Source organism: Triticum urartu, chromosome 1A, assembly GCF_056163025.1.
Source record: "Triticum urartu cultivar PI428250 chromosome 1A, HENAU_Tu73, whole genome shotgun sequence".
In the NCBI taxonomy this organism is placed as follows: Eukaryota; Viridiplantae; Streptophyta; class Magnoliopsida; order Poales; family Poaceae; genus Triticum; species Triticum urartu.
Window position 1 is genome coordinate 542,762,880 of NC_141873.1, and position 19,969 is coordinate 542,782,848.

A 19,969-nucleotide genomic window follows, 5' to 3' on the forward strand; every position below is an offset into this window, starting at 1 on the left:
GTTATTATTGTCTGCTTGCTTGCAGGGCCCGGAGTATTATCGGCTAACAGAGTGTTCGTCCTTTTCTCCGGTTGCACACAATTTGCATGTACGGGCTCATGCACCTAACAACGATCATGGTAGCCGAACGAAATGATTAACGCGTGGATACAAAAGCTGGAATCTCCCAGCTTGGAATTCTGCCGGAAACATTATCAGCACTTCATCATCATGCCGTATAAAACGATTCCTCCAGTTTAAGTACGACATATGAAGACCTGAGCATGTATTATACTCCGAGATCCGACCGGACAGTTGCTCAACGAAAGGCGCCTAGCCTGGCCACCCACTCCCGGCCCCATCCGTCCTCACTAATCTGGAATTAGGCGTGCTGATCGCTGATGGAGCCGACGGATCCGCTGTCAGGAGCTACCCTTTTTGGCTGTCCACAAGGCGTTTGTCCCCTGGTGCTGCTGCGTCATCGGAATCCGTTGCAACTTGGGGCGAGGCTGCCGCTGCATGTGCATGTGGAGGAGGTGGCGGCCGCCCCCCAATTCCTGCAAGGGGTATATGACCCCGTCCCCGTCAGTTTTTTATAAGCGCCAGTAGGCAGAGATGTGAGGGTCATGTGGGAGTGTGGTGGTCTCTTAGGTTTGTCCATTTCCCTGCTATATAAGAGCTGCACACTTATACCTGGCCGCAACCACAGCAGAGGCAGATTCAATATCCATCCAGTAGAGGCAGAGCAAGAGCAAGAGCAGAGCACAGCTTTCTTCCTTCACAACCACCTTCCTGTTGAGGCGTCCGGTTCTAGATCAGGATGGAGTACAAGGTGAAGAGCCATGGCAGCAAGCGCCGGGGAGGATCGGGATCAGGGTCAGGAGGGCTGAGCAGGATGCTGAGGCAACACAAGGCCAGGCTCTATATCATCCGCCGATGCGTCGTCATGCTCCTCTGCTCTTGATCCCATTCCTCTTCTTCCTAGCTTAGGCTTGACAAATTCTTTGGTGCGTGAGTACATAACATAGGGTAGTTTAGAAGGTCCCGATGGATGTTGCTGCAAGTTTTGGTGTGGTATGGTGCTCCTAAGTCCTGCAATGGCAAGGTTGTACATGTGTCAGGTGTTGGAATGTTATTTTGTGTGTTTGCTCTATCAGCACAAGCGAATGATCTCAAGAATAAAAAGGTGTTACCCCTGGCATTCCATTTTTATCTGCATCTCAGTTTTAGTCTGCGATGCCGACTGCTTTACCCACAAAATTGGCAGCACTGTCACATTTTTTTTAACGGCTTGCATTCTTGTCAGTCCAATATTTTGGAAGCTAACCACATACCTACAATTTTTTAAGTGGTTCATCTCATCCTATGTCCAATTTACAGTGATACAGAGCAATTGCCACACATCGTATTAAATCTTCAGGGATTTCGCTTATTTCGTAATATACACTCGGTTGCTCATACATACTTTGTATATTCTACATACAAATATCCGTGAATGTTCTACCACCGACACTATGAATTCATGTAAGTAATGTGTTGGTAAAACATATGCATACCCGTCATTGTATAATGCATTTTATCAGTCCAGTCTTCTTAGTTTTTTAGTCCACATTGAATTTTTGAGTTGGCTATATAAATAAAATTGCTAATTTTCATCAATGTTATTTCAAAGCATAGCTATTCTAATTCCGGATTTATGTGCATAAAAAATTATTGTTAGTTTTATTAGAGTAAAATTTGCCTGCAAAAAAAGAGTAAAGTGCATTCTTGTCCCTCAACTGAACCGGAAGTGTGACTTGCATCCCTAATTATTTTGGGGGGCAATTGTCCCCCAACTCTTAATACCAAGTAGATTTAGTCCCTTATAGCGGTATTCCTCGGCCAAAACCGGTTTAGCAAATGGTTACAACTTACAAATGACCATACCATGTAGATTCTTGACTTTTGCTCCAACGAAGATTTGTAGCAAATGGCAGTGTCATATTGGTTGCCGAGCATATGCTCGTGCTCAGGAAGCCTTGTGGACCCTGTAGACCATACCTTGGTCACCGACAACCTCTATTTTTGCCGGTGGCATGGTTCCTGCCATTAATGACCTCCATCGTATCTTGGTCCTCTAGGCTGAGTGCAACCCTAAAGAAGAGGACATAAAAATACCCATGGAGAGGACCAAAAGAAGTGAGATGGGATAGGAGCAACAAGGGAGGAGTTGTTCGCGTGCCTTTCTAATGTACGTGTACCAGAGATGACCGTGGTGGTTGCCGGATATGCGATGGTCGAAATCTTTGGGCAAGTAGAAAAATAGAATTAGGGTGATGAGAGGGTGTCGGTAGTGTAATCAGGAGGACCGGGAAGTTGTGTGACGTCATGCCCGCTAGACGCGAGGAAGACGGCGTTGGTGTCGTGATGCTCGAGAAGTCACGCCGTTGTTCCCTTTGGCCATGGCGTAGCGAGCCAGCGACATGCACCTCCTTACGAAGGGGCGACGATGCCATGTGGAAGAACACTGGTGCGGCAGCGCTGGACTGTGTATGTGTCCCCAATATTGGGTTTGATGGTGGAGTACCACTCTCGGGAACTAAATCTAACTGGTAATAAGAGCTAAGGGACGACGACCATACCAAAATAAGTCCAGGACTAAAGCCACTTCCCAATAAGTTGAGGGATGAAAATGCACTTTACTATTAGAATAGAGCAATGAAATTTTCCGCTAAAATGAATTAATGCCAAATTAGAAATCAACATCATGTATGACTCGCTGAGGTGGCAGGAACTCGAATGTGGTTTATCCTTGCCAGTGTCCATCTAGAAGAAACGGATTGAAAACATTGCATGGCGCATTACAAATCTTAGGCTTTGTTTGTTTGAATTGGAGCACGACAAGCAGCAGCAGTATGCTATCAAAAGGCATGTAATGCACTTCCCGCACAAAAAGCCATATAAGGCACTCGACTGAATAATTTTCTGTATTGGCAAAAAAATAGAGCAAACAACGCAAAACCACAACTTTAGGGGGGCATAATTTCATTTTACCACAACTTTTAGGGTTTGCAACGAGGAACCGCATTTTTTGAGGTAGTGATTCACAAATAACTCACATTTGCATTTAAGCCATTTTAATAGTAAGACTGACTCTCGGGGCCCACCCATCAAACGTGGCAAACAACACAACACAAACGATGTACAGCTAGGTTGAGTTGGATTAGTTAGATATCCTTGAGCTTCGACAACCTTCTCACAATGGCACCAACAACTCCAACTTGGCAACTTGGTAGTGAAGTGAGGCGACGATGCCGGTAGCCAACCATGACGAATTCTTTGAGCTCTTACCCAGGCTCTCACCAACTGCGACAAATCCTTTGAGCTCCCGCCCAGGCCCTCACCAACTATGGCTAGGGCGTCTGTCGCGCCCCTCCACCATTGCCTCGATGCTAACAACAAGGACATGCAACTTCACGATGGCAATAACCAATTACGATGGTGATTGTAGGCCCCCGCCCCACCTTGCCACTTGTCCATGATTGCGATGACAACTGGGCCCTCCGAGACGCCCCCTCCATGTTTCTTCGATGTAGTGGACACAGCTTGGCGTGTTTCAAGCGGCCACTATGATAGCCATGGCTTGATGTGTCGTCATCGTGATTACAAATGACCATGCCTTGGGTGTCAACTCGATGCTACGATGACCACTACTGAGAGCTGACTGCCGCGTTCATAGCTAGGAGCTGGAGGCTGGAAGTTTTTTTTGTTTGAGAAAAGACACCCAATGGGCATCGGGTGGCTGAAAGTTGTAGAGCTAAGACAAGAATGAAACAATTGAACCTGTTCGTTCTGAGCACACCATAAGAATAGGAGAATTATGTGTATGTGAATCAACCTCGTTCCAATGCATTGTCGTCGCAGTCACCTCTGAGGCATGGCCAACGACACTTCAATTCGGTGGCAAATTTTAGTCGTCATTGCCATTGCCTAAAGAGGGAGGAGAGGGGCATGTCACGTCGTGTCCCATCCGCAAGTCTCAAACAATCGCCATTAGAGTTGGCAGCCGATGTAGCCTTTCTTTGTCTCCAAGTTTTCGTCGACAATTTCGTTGTGCGCCGACTCTTGGGGCAGAGAGAGAGAGAGAGAGAGAGAAGTGATTCAGATCACAAGGGCGGCAGGGAAGTGGTTTGGCTCAACATATGCGAGGAAATTGGGATGTCACACTGTCTACATGGCACATTCACATGGGCCTTGGAGGCCAGTTTTGCTACTAACAAAGCTTATTTGTGAACCACTTCCTCAAAAACAGGGGTTTCTTACTACAAACCATAAAATCTGTGGTAGAGTGAAATTACGAATTTACGACCTCTGAATTTGAGCTTATCTGTGAACCACTTCCTCAAAAACAGGGGTTTCTTTTAATAATTTAAGGATATACATATTTTCATTTAAAATTCCAAAGCTAATCATTTCGTGGATTTCTAGGCTTTTGGACCAGGCTTCAGGCAGAAAACTAAAACCTAAGGCCTATTTGGACGTTGGTATTGGGCCATGAGTACACCACTAGTCATTTTTTTATTGAAAAGGGCGAACCCTAGCCTTTGCATCATCGTGATGCACAGAACCAAAACTACTGCTAGACATATAACATCCCTTCTTATGGATGGTGTGCCACGAAGCGCTCATGTTAGTGACAAACCTTAACAGCTGGAGGCAGATCATCGAGTGATTGCCTCTGGGTGATTAATACTTTACACACGAGCCTCGTGTTGCAAGATCGAGATGCAAAGATGAAGAGCCATGGCAACAAGCACAAGGGATCAGAATCGGGAGGGCTGAGCAAGATGCCGAGGGAGCACAAGGCCAGGATCTACATCATCCCCCAATGCGCCAGCATGCTCCTCTCCTCATGATATGATTCTTCTCTCTTGCGTAGGCTTGATAGATTCTTTGGGGCGTGCTCACATACCATTGCATTACAAAATAATAAAACTGAGCCACCTAGGGGCCTTCCAAAGTGATTTGATCTCACAAATCGGTTAATCTATCTGCCCAACGCTCCAGATCTCCCTTTCACGGCGCCACCCAACGTGCACAAAAATGGGCCACTACTTCACAAATCGATTATTTTGTCTTCTCATTAACCGGTCCGGCGCTTGATGCTCAGTCTGCAAACTCGACCCATCAAGTTTCATCTTCTTGCTTTGGGTGTTCCCCTTCGGTTACTTTTAGGACTGCCCCTAACTAGAGGCGCCTTGCGTTGAGTAAGGATTCAGCGCTCACGTGCCCCGGTCCGTGGGCCGGCCCAACAACAAGGCGAACAGCTTGCTCACAACGCGTCGGTTCTTGGTCGGTCGGTTTGCAGTTAATCGATCGACTGTTGACTTGTTGATGAAAATGCAAAATTTTGAAAGTAATAATAATCAGGAATAAAAAATGTTTAAGAATTTGAAAAAGTTTCTGTATTTAAAAAATCATGGGTTCAAAAAAAGGTCTGTAGATTTGATAAAAGTTCGCTAACTCCAAAAAGTTCAACAGTTTAAAGAAAAGTTCACGGGATTTGACATTTTTCAGAGATTCAAAAGATATGATTTATAAAAATTGTGCATTTTAAATTTTTTATGGATTTGAAAAAGTTCATGAATTTGAAAGAGAAAGAAAACGGAGCAGGCAAGCCCATCCAAAAAGCGAAGGCCTATCTAAAAACACTTCCTTCTAGAAACCCGAACTAATGGTCGGCACTCTGCACTCTGCAGCGAGGTTTGACGAGCGGAAGAGGGGAAAACCAAGAACTCTGGCGCGATGGCGAGGACGGGGCGGTCCGTGCTGCTCCTCCTCCTGATCCCCACGGTGCTCTCCCCGCTACTGCTCTCCGAGCGCCGCCTCACCGTCGCGATTAACCCCAACGGTAAGCACCCCCCCTCCCGTCCTCGGTCTAATTCAATCGAGATCTGAGGCATTTTCTTGGCACTGCGGTTCTTACGGTATTTACGTCGGATTTCTTGCAGAAAGGAAGGATTTTCCTGCCGAGATTGCGAGTCAGGTTAGTGTTTTTGTAGGATTTTGGGTTTTGGTACAGGGGCCGGAGATGTTCATGGCTTTAATGGTTTCTTTATGTTTTGGCAGGGCCATAGCGTCAAGGATAGGAAGCTAAATGCGTTTCCTCTGGTAAAATTTTCTGTTATGTTTCTTGTGTCTTGGCCAACGAGTAATTATGGATTTCGACGCAGGAAACTCTGAGTTCTCTGAAGGAATCTGTCGGTGCCGTATTAGTGGAGGAACCGCCCCATTTAGCCAACGATTCGATTGAATCCGCGGACCAAGGTGTGCTCGATTTTTATCTTGGTTTTGGTAAATGTTACACTGTACTCTTAAGATATAGGTCTTGTGATATTTTGTCCTTAGATGGTTTGCACATGAACTGTTTGTAGAATTGCTACCGGGGAAGAGAGCTAACAGGGTGCTTTCTGAGACCACTTCTGGTGATGGTGCTGTATTGAAGGGTGGAGACCTGATCGACCAAGTCACAAGGCGGACGGCAGAAGATGGTGGTTTGGCGACGGGCTCAATGGATAAGCAGGAGAAGCACACAGGATCCCAGCAGCAGTCTTCTTCTGAGGTTGATACATGTTACTTCTCAGGCTTTAGGTGCATACTGGCAAATTTAGTTGAGTTGTCACCTGTGGATTTTTAATCTCTTTGTAGCGCCCCGGGACCGCTACTATGCTGATCTAGTACATCCACTAGCATCCGCATAATATCGATCCTAAGACGCCACCTTCACACAGTGTAGACGTGCCAACGTGCACGCCATGTCAGTGGAAAGCAAGTATCACAGCACAATTGCAATACAGATCCACAAGAACATACAATACAACAACTTCAAAGAGTCAAATTTAACAAATGGATACAATACAAGGGTCATTCCAGAACACGTTGGGCCCACCGTTTGTCTTCCGTGGCCAACTACCTCAGAGTGATGCTGGATCCATTGAGCCCGTTGAGGGCTTGAGCTTGCGCGGCTTCGGTCTTCAGAGAGTTGCTCCTAGCGCCGCACAGTCCGGGGTGTCATCCAGGTGGCGTCCTGGGTCACATGGGTTGGGCCCCAGACGATCTGGAGATTTGGCTCGGGTGGTCCAAGCGGCTTTTTCCGTGGGCAACAGTCCCTGCACCGGACGGTCTTACATGAGGGCCTGGTGTGTGTTCGGGTCACTCGTTTGATGATACCACCAAAGCATCCCTTCAGTTTTTATAAGGATTACCACATTGTAGGCAAGGCATACTTTCCTAGGAAATGAACCAATAAACTCATGTGTTCACAGACACTTGGAACACTTTGCTGCACTGGCGACTAGTGCATTAGTTTGGTCAGTGTGTTCTACTTTTCGTACATTACTTAACTTAGAAATGTTCATCCATATGCTGGAATCATCCTGGCTGCACTCTCTGCGGAATTTGGGCATTTCCATTTTGTTATGAAGAAAATTCACATAATTGTTTTTTGTTACATCTCAATGCGATAGGTTGCAATCATGATTTCTTGCCACATAACTTCATCTAAATTGTGTGGGCTTGTATTTGCAGGGAAGATCATTGGAGGCTATAACACAGATACCTCAGGGATATCAAGGTGCAGGGAAGAACCCTCAAAAAGAAAACACAGATGGCAGGAGTAAAAATATGGCTTCGTCGGATACTAGAGTCCGGGATATCAAGGATCATTTAATCAAGGCAAAGGTCTACCTTGGTCTTGGAGCCATTCGAGCAAATCCTCAATACCTCAGGGAATTGCGACAGCGGATACGGGAAGTTCAAAAGGTGCTTGGTGAAGCATCCAAGGACTCTGATCTACCAAAGAAGTATGGGTCTCCCAAATGTTCATGAATTTTAAAGTGTTAGCATATTGTGGGCATTTTGCAGCCCCATGCAGTTATTCAGTAATCTTTAATTTATGTTGACTTATTCAGTGCCAATGAGAAGGTGAAAGCACTTGAGCAGACATTGGTCAAGGGCGAACAGACACAGGATGATTGCTCTGTTGTTGTCAAAAAGCTCCGGGCTATGCTTCATTCGGCAGAGGAGCAGCTGTATGCACAAAAAAAGCAAACTGTTTTTCTAACTCAACTTGCAGCCAAAACCCTTCCCAAAGGTCTTCACTGCCTCCCCTTGAGGCTAGCTAATGAATACTTTTCATTGGATCCTAGTCAGCAGCAATTCCCAAACCAGGAGAAACTTGATGATCCCAAACAGTACCACTATGCCTTGTTCTCAGATAATATATTGGCAACAGCAGTTGTTGTTAATTCGACAGTGTTAAATGCCAAGGTATGTATTCTTGATACTTCCTACTTGAGTTATGCTGATAGATAACATGCAACGTACCGAGTGGAATTTTTTGTCTGCAGCATCCTTCTCGTCAGGTTTTCCACATAGTAACTGACAGACTAAATTATGCTCCAATGAGAATGTGGTTCCTCTCTAATCCTCCTGGAAAAGCAACAATTGAAGTACAAAATATTGACGAATTCACATGGCTAAATGACAGCTCGAGCCTGTTGCTGAAACAACTGGGATCTCAATCTATGATCGATTATTACTTTAGGGCACAAAGTGCAAATTCAGATTCATATTTGAAGTACAGAAACCCAAAGTATCTTTCAATGCTTAATCATCTGCGATTCTACTTGCCTGAGATTTATCCAAAGCTCGACAAGATGGTTTTTCTTGATGATGATGTAGTAGTAAGAAAGGACATAACTGGCCTCTGGTCAATCGATATGAAGGGGAAGGTTAATGGTGCTGTAGAGACTTGTGGAGAGAGCTTCCATCGCTTCGATCGTTACTTGAATTTCTCAAGTCCTGTTGTTGCAAAGAATTTTGATCCCAATGCATGTGTCTGGGCTTTTGGAATGAATTTGTTTGATCTGGCTGAATGGAGGCGGCAGAACATAACTGAAATCTACCACTTTTGGCAGAAGCTTGTAAGTTTCACATACTTGTGATTACTTTCATACATGATAAATTACACGAGATGTCTAGAACTAGCTTAGGGACAATATGGCTTCTATGCCTAAGTAGGCTGATAAAGTTTTGAACTAAAGATCATGTGCAATGCTGAGTTTATTCGTATCCCTCTATAAGGTTCTCCATGTTATGTCGCAGATTGTCCATGTAATTAACACATCTAATATTCAGCTTACATGGGTAGCAAGATTTAGAGAAATCTCTCAACACTCGTATTGTACAGAGTTTCAAAATTTGTGGGGACATGACTACTGTGCAAAAGATGAGAGAATCAGAGAACTATATAATCCTTCTGAATTGTCAATGACTTGGAAGCTTTTAACTCCATCCTTTGTTTTATTTCGGAAGACCTGTCATTTGTTGTTTTCTTTTGCATTCCATTTGATAAATATTTGTCGACTTTTGATTGCAGAATGAAGACGGATTGCTATGGAAACTTGGCACTCTCCCTCTAGGTCTGGTTACATTCTGGAACAAGACATTCCCCCTCGATCGATCATGGCATATTCTCGGTCTAGGTTACAACCCACATGTAAGCAGTAGTGGCCTGGAGCGTGCCGCGGTCATACATTACAATGGCAACATGAAGCCCTGGCTTGAGATTGGCCTGCCCAAGTTCCGAAGCTACTGGTCAGAGTATCTTGACTACGATCAGCCTTTTCTGCGGGAATGCAACATCAATCCGTGAAGCAAGACCAGTACCTCCCAAGCCATTCTGACATCTCTAGCCTAGTTTGTTCAGTGTTTGATTTATTTGCCGGCATCCCATGTTGGGTATGGTTTGTGGAGAAGGTTGTAGCGGTTGAGATTACATGCCAGTAGGGAAAAAGAATAATTCTGCAGTGTAAATGCTTTTTGGCATACCATCGTTGTGTACGAAATGTTAGATTGCTGCCGTCGAGTATCTGTAACAGGGAAGTTAGAAATACTCTAGAAAGACCAAATGACCCTGGGTCTTATTAGTTAGGCAGGGCTCAAGCCTCACTTCTATCTATTAAAATTGGTGCCTAGTTGACAGCATTGTCACATGTGTTTTTTTTCTAAGTACTTGGCTTCTTGTTAGCTGGAAACTAACCTCACCTACCAATTTAAATGGTTCATCTCATCTTATGTCCAATTTGCAGTGATATAGAGCAATTGCCACATCTCATATAAAATCTTGAGATTTTTTTTCTTATTTCAATATGTTCAATCGCTCATAACATGCTGAAAACAACCTACTAAATTTTCTTGTTTGCTGTTGATATCATGCATACTTAGTACTCTTAGTACTCCCTCACTTCCTAAATATAAGTCTTCTTACAGATTTCGATATGGACTACATACGGAGCAAAACGAGTGAATCTATACTCTAAAATATGTTTATATACATCCATATATAGTTTATATTGAAATATCTAAAAAGACATATATTTAGAAACGGAGGAAGTACAATTCTTATACTCCATCCAATCATAAAGTTGTACTAAGTGTGCGTTAATTAATATGGATTGAAGGGAGTACATTTTTCTATTTGAAAAGGAGGTTAAACCCTGCATCATGTGATGCACACACGCCTAGTATTATTAATTTACCCCCTCCGCAAAGAAATATAATAGCGTTTAGATCATTGCATTAGTGATCTAAATGCTCTTATATTTCTTTATGGAGGGAGTACTATTCATCAAAGTACAATACAAAGACAAACACGGCTGAATAATTACAAAGAGATGAATAAACAATTATGACTAAGTCGATTTCTTTTGTAGCAATGCCTTTTGCAAGGGGTACACGACCTCGCGCCATCGTCACCATGTCTGACTGAAGAAGGCTAGGAAAAGTATTTTCATCCCAGTTGTGGAGACCAACTACTGAAGGTCAATACGTCAGCAATGGGGCAATGCCTTCAACATGGTAATGAGACAAAAAATCATCATTGTTGAGCATAACCAATAAAGGTCGGAACAAGGGTTTTCACCATGGACATGAAATAGTGTCACATCCACCGCCTTAAAAATGTTGAAAATCTATACTACTATATAGTGTATGAGTTTGGGAGCATCAATCCTAGCCACTGGTCTCATAAATCTAACGGCTGAGATTAGAGGGATTCACAGTGAACAATAGCCCGCAGCTGAATCTACTGGGTTCTGAAACCATCGCATCGTACCTCATAGAAAAGAAGACCTATGCCTCTTCTGCCATGTTGCAATTGTCACGTTGTGATGAGTAAAAAAATAAGGGTAGGCTATGAGCCCATGCGAGATGGTCCGAGAGGAGAAATAAAAGCTGAAGTAAACAATTTGTGGGTCCCGCCACATACATCTTTCTTTATATTCTTAAAAAAAGGGGTGACAGCAGGCAGTGCTCGTCCCCCCTGGCTCCGCCCCTATTAATATTGCAAAGATTTTGTTTTCCTGATCATGAGCATTAAGATGCCGGCAATAATGAGAACACCTTGTTGGTTGAAAAGATGCCTCTCGGGGGCTCTCGGCGCCATCCAATATGCGAGCCCATGGTCCAAGTCGCCGGGGTCATTCATGCGAGGGGTAGTCCAGGCCCGGCTGTGAGCGGCTACTTTGGTCGCGCAAGCCAACCTATTTTGCTTGGGCTAGACAGGTGCGCGTGGTCACCCCTGCCGGTCTGTGCTGCTCATGCCAGCCACGCACTGGGTGGTTGGAGAGGGTCGTCCGGCTAGGGTCGCAATGGCGTGCAATTGTTGAGACTAGGTCCACTTGTTAGCACTCGTGGCCTCTTGTCGGGCTGCCTCGCTCTCACCAGCCACGAGTCCGGTGGTCAAAGAGGGCCATCCAAACATGGGTGCGGCCGCGACCTAGCTGGTTGGCCAGGCCCCAGCCATATCTGAATGCTATCGCAAGGGTAGCTCGGTCTTTTCCTTAAGGCGGTTATGTCTTGCTATAAGTTCGTTGTTTTATGCTGCATATAGGATGGCGCGCAAGTGGCCACCCTCTTCCTTTTCCCTTGTACTCGTTGCTCCCTTGTGCTCTTTGCCCATAGCCCCCGCAACGGCTGAACACATCTCCGGTCTCATCCTTCTTACATGAATGTGCAGCCTGTCGTGTTCTTCGGCCTCTTTAAGCGTGCAATTCGCCGTCGGCCAGCTCCTCGTCTCTGTTTTGGGTGGGTGTCTCCTTTGCTCTATTGTCCGTGTTCATCTTTTTTTCTGCTTGGCGTCTTTTTTGCTTTGATCGTGCCGCCGCAGGACACACTGTTTCTTATCACGTTGAGATGGTTTTCTTTGGGGGTTCTCTTGGGTTTCATGGGTTTAACCGGGTTATTTCCCTGTGATTTTTGTTTCAATTTTTCTTGGTTTTTTTGACTTTTTTGTTGTTGTCTGTCAAAAGTGTGAAAGCACGATAGTGCTTCATATGAACTAATATCCCTTCTTTGCTTAGGTTATCTGGTTGCTGGTTCCTAACTACTTCCTTTGTGAAGACCCTTAAAAAAAACTTAGAACTTCCTCTGTGAAGACCCTTAAAAAAAACTTTCTCTATGAAGAAATATAAGAGCGCTTAGATCACTGTACAGAGGAAGTACATCACACACTAGTCAAAAAACAAAGTCTCAGCTTGGATTTCTGACAGGAACATTATCATGAGACATGAGCATATATTACATTTCAAGATCCGACCGGACAGTTCCTCAACGAAAGGCGCCACCCCACTCCCAGTCCCATCCATCCTTACTAATGTGGAAATAGCCATCCTGATCGTGGATGGAACCGACGGATTCGGTGTCAAAACTGGCCCTTTTTGGCTTTCCAGGGGCGATCGTTGCCCCCTGGAGCGTCATCGGAGTCCGCTGCAAGTTGAGAGAGGTTGCCGCTGCATGTGGCTGTGGAGGTAGAGGCAGCTCCCCACTTCCTACAAGGGGTATATGCCCCCGTCACCATCCTCTCTGTCCAATGTCTCTCCCTGTCCCGTCAGGTTTTTTATAAGCGCAAGTTGGCAGCGCTGTGACTGAGGATCATGTGGGAGTGTGGTCTCTCCCGTTTTGGCCATTTCCCTGCTATATATGAGAGCTTCACATTCACTTGGTCACAACCACATCACCACACAGATCCATCCATCCAGATATCACGCTCCTGTTATACAGTGGAAGAGCAGAGCAGAGCCTTCCTGCAGAATCCCCCTCCTGTTCAGGCGCCCTGTCTTATCTTGCTGAGGATGGACAAGGTGAAGAGCCATGGCAGCAAGCACAAGGGATCAGGAGGAGTAGGAGGAGGGCTGAGCAGGATGCTGAGGCAGCACAAGGCCAGGCTCTACATCATCCGCCGATGCGTCGTCATGCTCCTCCGTTCTTGAGCTGATTCTTGTTTCTAGCTTAGGTTTAACAGATTCTTTGGTGCGTGTGTATATACTACATAACATAGGGTAGTTCAGAGGTTCAGATAGATGTTGCTGACGGTTAGTTTGGATGGAAGTTTTTGTGTGGTATGGTGCTCCTAAGTCCTGCAATGGAAGGATGTTCAAGTACCGATGTGTCATGTGTTGGAGTGTTCTGTGTTTGCTCTATCAGCACAAGTGAATGAGGTCTCAAGAAAAAAAGGAGGTTACCCCCTGGCATTTCATTTTATCCACACTTCTAAGTAATAATTCTGCGATGTTGGATTGCTTTACTTAGAAAATTGTTAACATTGTCACATGTGTATTTTTTTCAAGTACTTGCATTCTTGTTTGTTGGAAACTAACGTCACACCTACAAATTTAAATGGTTCATTTCATCCTATGTTCAAAAAAAAGGGAATTATATGTATGTGATCAACCTTGTACCAATGCATTTTCGTCGCCTTTGAGGCCTGGCCAACGATGCCTCGGTTTGGCGCCAAGTTGTAGCCACCACCATCATTGCCTAATGGGGAGGAGAGGGGCATGCCATGTCTAGTTCCCTCCATACCAGTGGTGGACAGCCGTTGCAGTAGCCTTCAGAATCGGCGATCACTACGCTTCACCACCAAGTTTTCGTTGACACCGTTATCGTGGTTTGGCTCACGGATAGAAAAAAGTGGTTTGGGTCACAAGAGAGAGAAGCGGTTTGACTCAACCCACATGAGAGAAGTGGTGTGTTGCACTGCCTGAATGTCAAATTTAGGTTGCTTTTGCTATCCACATCGCTTATTTGTGAATCACTACCTCAAAAACGGGTTCCGTGTTACAAATCACAAAAGTTGTGTTAAAGTGAAACTATGATCCCTGAATTTGCGGTTCTATGTTATACTTTTTAGAATGTAATACTTTTACCCATTTTCTTTCAAAATGTCAAAAAACAATCTTTTTTTTTGCTTCTTCTAGGCGTTTGGGCTATGCTTCGGTAGGAAAACTAAGTTTTGAGCCCTATTTGGACTTAAAAATATATTGACTCCACGCCAGTCATAAATATCCCTTGCTTGTTATGTTAAGGAAGCAAAGTGTATGAGAATTAGGGTTTGTGACTTTCGGTCCCCTTGCCTCTAGTTACCATTTTGGCGTTGTGAGGTGGGGGTATATCAGATTCCTCATATTTTTAAGAGTTTTGCGTTCTTTAAAGTGTCATAGAGCTAAGGAGGCATGTGTCCTCGCAGATTTGATTATTCGGGTCTAATGGGTTAATGTTATTGTGCCATGTTGGTTTTGTTGGTTTCATTCTTTATGGAGTTGGAATCTTTTCTCAACATAGCATATATCTTGTCGTTTGATGACCTGCATTTCTAGGGAATCATACCGACATCCCCACTCCAAGTCCGTTCAATGCTCATAGCTTCCCATCTTTTTGGATGGGTGACTATAGGAGCTTTCATAAACCTTTATTGGTACTCAAGCTCGTGCAAGTGAAAGAGTGGCAGTATTGATGTTTTGGCCCAATTACAGTCTCTTTGTTGATGTCTTCGGAGTATTCTGTCTTACGAAAATTGATACCACTAAGAAGATGCCTCCAAGAGATTTTACTGTAATTCTTAATTGTAGAAATTATTTTTGTGAGGTGCGCTTTCATACAACACCCCCCCCCCCCCCCGCCCCCTCCTACCCTAAAAATGTTTGAAAAGGTTTTTTTTTTCTGCCTACCCATATAACACAAAAAATGAAATCTCTTAACTTGTTTGGCAATTAATAAGTTGGCATGTCCCTTGAATCCCGCAATTGGAGGATGAGACAGCGAGACTCCATCTAGCTTTGATGGAAGATGAAGACATGAGAAGTAGGATGGACTGGATTCTAGCACTTACTTGAGGGACGGCACTTTTCTTCCATGAGGGGTACGAGGAGAGCGACGATCGCAGAGGAACAGGTGTCGAACGCTTCTCGAGGTTGACCATCCCCTCCCCCCCCCCTCCCCTCTCTACGGGCTGTTTTCAACATCTATAATATCCCTTGTAAGAAACGCTGGCAAAGTCTCAACAATGCATATGAAGTGTGCGACATATGTAAAGTCGTCATATCTCAGCCTCCAGAATTCGGGACCCACCCGTCCATGAGATATCTTTTCCCCCAATCTCCTTCCATCCCTAGTGAGATGAGATGGGGGACCACGTGAAGTTTCCTTCACTCTATACGATTTTGTTGGATGGGGTGTGCTCCATATGGCGACTCTGCTAGAATGCCTTCTGCTCCTTAATCTCCCTATTGACAGTTATTATGGAGTTCTGGACCATACAGAGACTCTGCTTGAGTTGCTCTTAGTAAAGGTTAACTTTCAATCTACACCAATAATTTTCTTAAAATATTATAACCCTTTTTTAGAGGGTGTACTGAAGCAAACTTCTTACTTGCCACACATTTCTTTTTTTAGATCTTGAATCCAAAACAATGAACTTGTAATGGTTGGATGAATGAATAAAACTACATATGTTTTCTTAAACAATCTTTGTTTTAGTTATGTGCTTGCCGGTCCCCAACTACATTGGAAGCTAGTCAGAACATTGTCATCATGCATTATAAAATGATCCTCAAATTTGAGGACGACATGAGCATATATTACATTCCAAGATCCGACCGGACAGTTCCTCAACGAAAGGCGTCTAGCCTGGCCGCCCACTGATCACTGAAGAAGCAAGTGGAAATGTGGAATATTAGGCATCCCTGACCGTGGACGGAACCGACGGATTCGCTGTCAAGAGCGACCCTTCTCCATTGTCCAGAGGCGATTTACCCCCTCGAGCCTCATCGGAATCCGTTGCAACTTGAGCGTGGCTGTCGCTGCATGTGGCTGTGGAGGTAGCGGCAGCCCCCCACTTCCTACAAGGGGTATATGCATATGCCCCCGTCCCCATCTCTCTGTCCAATGTCATCCCATCAGTTTTTTATACGCGCAAGTAGGCAAAGACGTGAGGATCATGTGGGAGTGTGTCCTTTCCCATCTGGCCACTTCCCTGCTATATAAACGCTTCACACTTACTTGGCCACAACCACAGCAGACAGATCCAATATACTACTACTAGCAGAGCCTTCATCCTGCAAAGCAGTGGAAGAACACTAGAGCAGAGCAGAGCAGAGCTTTCTTCCTGCACAAGCACAACCACCCTCCTGTTGAGCCCTATCTAGCTCAGGATGGACAAGGTGAAGAGCAATGGCAGCAAGCTCAAGGGATCAGGAGGAGGAGGGCTGAGCAGGATGCTGAGGCAACACAAGGCCAGGCTCTACATCATCCGCCGATGCGTCGTCATGCTCCTCTCCTCTTGATCTGATTCTTCTCTCTAGCTTAGGCTTGACTCATTCTTTGGTGCGTGTATACATACTACATAGCATAGGACATAACATAGGGTAGTTTAGAAGGTCCCGATAGATGTTGCTGCAAGTTTTGGTGTGGTATGGTGCTCCTAAGTCCTAAGTCCTGCAATGGCAAGGTTGTACATGTACTCATGTGTCAGGTGTTGGAATGTCACTTTGTGTGTTTGTTCTATCAGCACAAGCGAATGGTCTCAAGAAAATAAGAGGTTACCCCTGGCATTTTCTTCGGAAAAAAAAAGTTACCCCTGGCATTCAACTTTTTCTACACATCTCAGTAAATATTTCTGTGATGCCGACTGCTTTACTCGGAAAATTGGCAGCATTGACACGTGTTTTTTTCAAGTACTTGCATTCTTGTGATTCCAATATTTTGGTAACTAACCTCATACCTACATTCATCTCATTTTATGTCCAATTTGCAGTGATAGAGAGCAATTGCCACATTACACATAAAATCTTCAAGGATTTTGATTATTTCGTACGGTATGCTTGATCACTCATGGCGCGATAAAAAGCGATCCACTGATTTTTCTTAGTTGATGTCGATGTCATGCATATATTTTATAATTCTTGTACATACAAATATTCTTGGAGTTTAGACCGTATCAAATAGCACAAAAGCACAACTACAGGGGTCATAGTTTCATTTTATCACAACTTTTAGGATCTGCAACAAGAAGCCTCATATTTGAGGTAGTGATACACAATGACCCTTATCTCCAGCTAAGACAGCTAAAGCATGCAAATAGCAAAATTGACTCTCAGGGCCCACCCATCAGTTCGGACTTGGCAAACAACATAGCACAAAGGATGCTTAACCAGGTTTATTCAGACTCGCCCGCTCTCCCTGAGCTTATGTTGCCTCCACAATGGCGTTGACGACTACAACTTGGAAGTGAAGCGAGGCGATGATGGCTACACCGAGCTCCCACCCCATCCCTCACCAACTGCGATTGGGCCATCTGTGACGCCTGTTCACGCTCCCTCATTGTCAGCAACAAGGGCATGGAACTCTGCGGCGGTGACCGCAATGGCGATTGGGCCCTCCGGGACGCTCCCTCAATGCAGTGGACACGGCTCAACATGTCTCGAGCAGCAACTATGACAACCATGCCTCAATGTGTCTTCGACAGTGACTAGGACGACCACGACTTATATGTTGAAACGTTGCAGTGACTGCCACTAATTGGAGGTGACAGCAGCGACCAGGCTCGGAGGTGGCGACTCAAAGTTTGTGGAGCTAATACATGAACAAAAAAAAATATAATTTGGTTGGGCTTTGAATAGAGGATAAGAATAGGAAAAAAATATGTGTATCTGATCATCCCCGTTCCAATGCATTGCCATCACCTTGAGGCCTGGCCAGCGACACCTCGACCCGGCGTCAAGTTGTAGTCGCCTAAAGGGGAGGAGAGGGGCATGCCACCTCGAGTCCCCTCCATAACAGTTGCACACAGTCACCATCAAAGTCGGTGGTTGCCACGCTTTGCTACCAAGTTGTCATCGACAGTGTCGTCGTGTGTTGGTTCATAAGATAGAAAGTAGTGGTTCGGGTCACGGTCTCACGGGAGAGAGAAGTGATGTGTCGCGGTGCCTGCTTGGCAATTTTGCGTGGGCCTCGATGGTCGGTTTTGCTATTAACATATTTGCAATGTGAGGTGAGGGGCCTTAGATACTTCATACTTTAAGAGGTTTGTGTCTTCCGTCGTTGCCTAGTGGCGGTCGTGGTGGCGAGAGACGGTGGGGGAAGAGGGGAGGCGGGGCTACTGTTCATCTCCCTACTATCCTGAGAAGTGGCTTCTCTAGACTAAAAATAGGCAATTGAGGAAACTTTTAGGGGATAGAAAGTCAAAATTTAGAGAAAGTGATGGTTCGAGGGATCTGCTAGATAGCACTTAATCCCTCAAAACTAAAATTTCTCCCTCTAATATAACTTTTGAGGGATCTACTAGAGATGCCCTAACATTCATCCACCCTCCATTTATCTCCAGGTTTTGTACCGTCATATGGTGAGAATGTGGTTTAATATTATTCTCATATATTTAAATTTCATTTTCAACAATTTCAATGCTATAAATTTTCACTACCAAGGTTTCCAAAAAAAAAAAACTTCTTTGTTGTGGTTATCTGCTTGCCGGTCCCCGACTACTGCTACTCCAGTGGAAGCTAGTCAGAGCATTGTCATCATGCATTATAAAACGATCCTCCAATTTGAGGACGACATGAGCATATCATATACTCCGACCGGACAGTTCCTCAACGAAAGGCGCCTAGCCTGGCCACCCACTCCCATGATCCACTCCCAAACGAGAAAGAAGCTAACGGAAATGGGGAATTAGGCACCCCTAATCGTGGGTGCAACCGATGGATTAGGTGTCAAGAGCGACCCTTTTTGGCTGTCCACAAGGCGATTTGCCCCCTGGAGCGTCATCGGAATCCGCTGCAACTTGGGCGAGGCTGCCGCTGCAGCATGTGCCCGTGGAGGTAGAGGCGGCTCCTCGATTCCTACAAGGGGCATCCCCATCTCCCTGCCCAATGTCTCATCAGGTTTTTTATACTTGCAAGTGGAGAGATGATGTGGGAGTGTGGTCTCTCTCTCCCGTTCGGCCATTTCCCTGCTATATAAGCGCTTGACACTCGCTTGACTTGGCCACAGATCACAGATCCATCCATTACATCCAGTACTAGCAGTGCAAGAACAGAGAGCCTTCCTGCTCACCTAGCTCAACCAGCCTCCTCCTCCTCTTCAGCAGCGATCGAGCAAGCAAGCTCGAGATGGAGCACAAGGTGAAGAGCCATGGCAGCAAGCACCGGGGAGGATCAGGATCAGGGTCAGGAGGGCTGAGCAGGATGCTGAGGGAGCACAAGGCCAGGCTCTACATCATCCGCCGATGCGTCGTCATGCTCCTCTGCTCTTGATCCCATTCCTCTTCTTTATAGCTTAGGCTTGACAAATTCTTTGATGTGCAAGTACATACTAGTACATGACATAGGGTAGTTCAGAGGTTCAGATAGATGTTGCTGACGGTTGGTTCAGATGGAAGTTTCTGTGTGGTATGGTGCTCCTAAGTCCTGCAATGGCAAGGTTGTACATGTGCTGACGTGCCAGGTGTTGGAATATTACTACTTGTGTATTTGCTCTATCACAACAAGTGAATGATCTCAAGAAAAGAAGGTTGCCCCTGGCATTTCGTTTTATCTACATATGCCGATGAAGCGTGAATATGAGTCTCTGACTACCAATCTAATTGCTTAATTTGGGGCATCTTGCTCTTGCTTCA

At 45.1% G+C, this 19,969-nt stretch overlaps 1 protein-coding gene and 1 pseudogene across 1 annotated transcript; both read left to right on the forward strand.

Moving 5' to 3' along the window:
* The first annotated feature begins 5,677 nt into the window (after positions 1-5,677).
* On the forward strand, positions 5,678-10,005 carry GAUT4 (galacturonosyltransferase 4). Its single transcript, XM_048694032.2, has 9 exons — positions 5,678-5,869; positions 5,970-6,004; positions 6,088-6,129; positions 6,192-6,285; positions 6,393-6,580; positions 7,546-7,820; positions 7,929-8,286; positions 8,367-8,942; positions 9,398-10,005. Exons 1-9 carry the CDS (start codon positions 5,764-5,766, stop codon positions 9,671-9,673), a joined length of 1,950 nt encoding a protein of 649 aa, XP_048549989.1. The 5' UTR covers positions 5,678-5,763; the 3' UTR covers positions 9,674-10,005.
* Positions 10,006-18,975: 8,970 nt separating this feature from the next.
* Positions 18,976-19,831, forward strand: LOC147992417 (small polypeptide DEVIL 6 pseudogene; annotated as a pseudogene).
* The last annotated feature ends 138 nt before the right edge of the window (positions 19,832-19,969 follow it).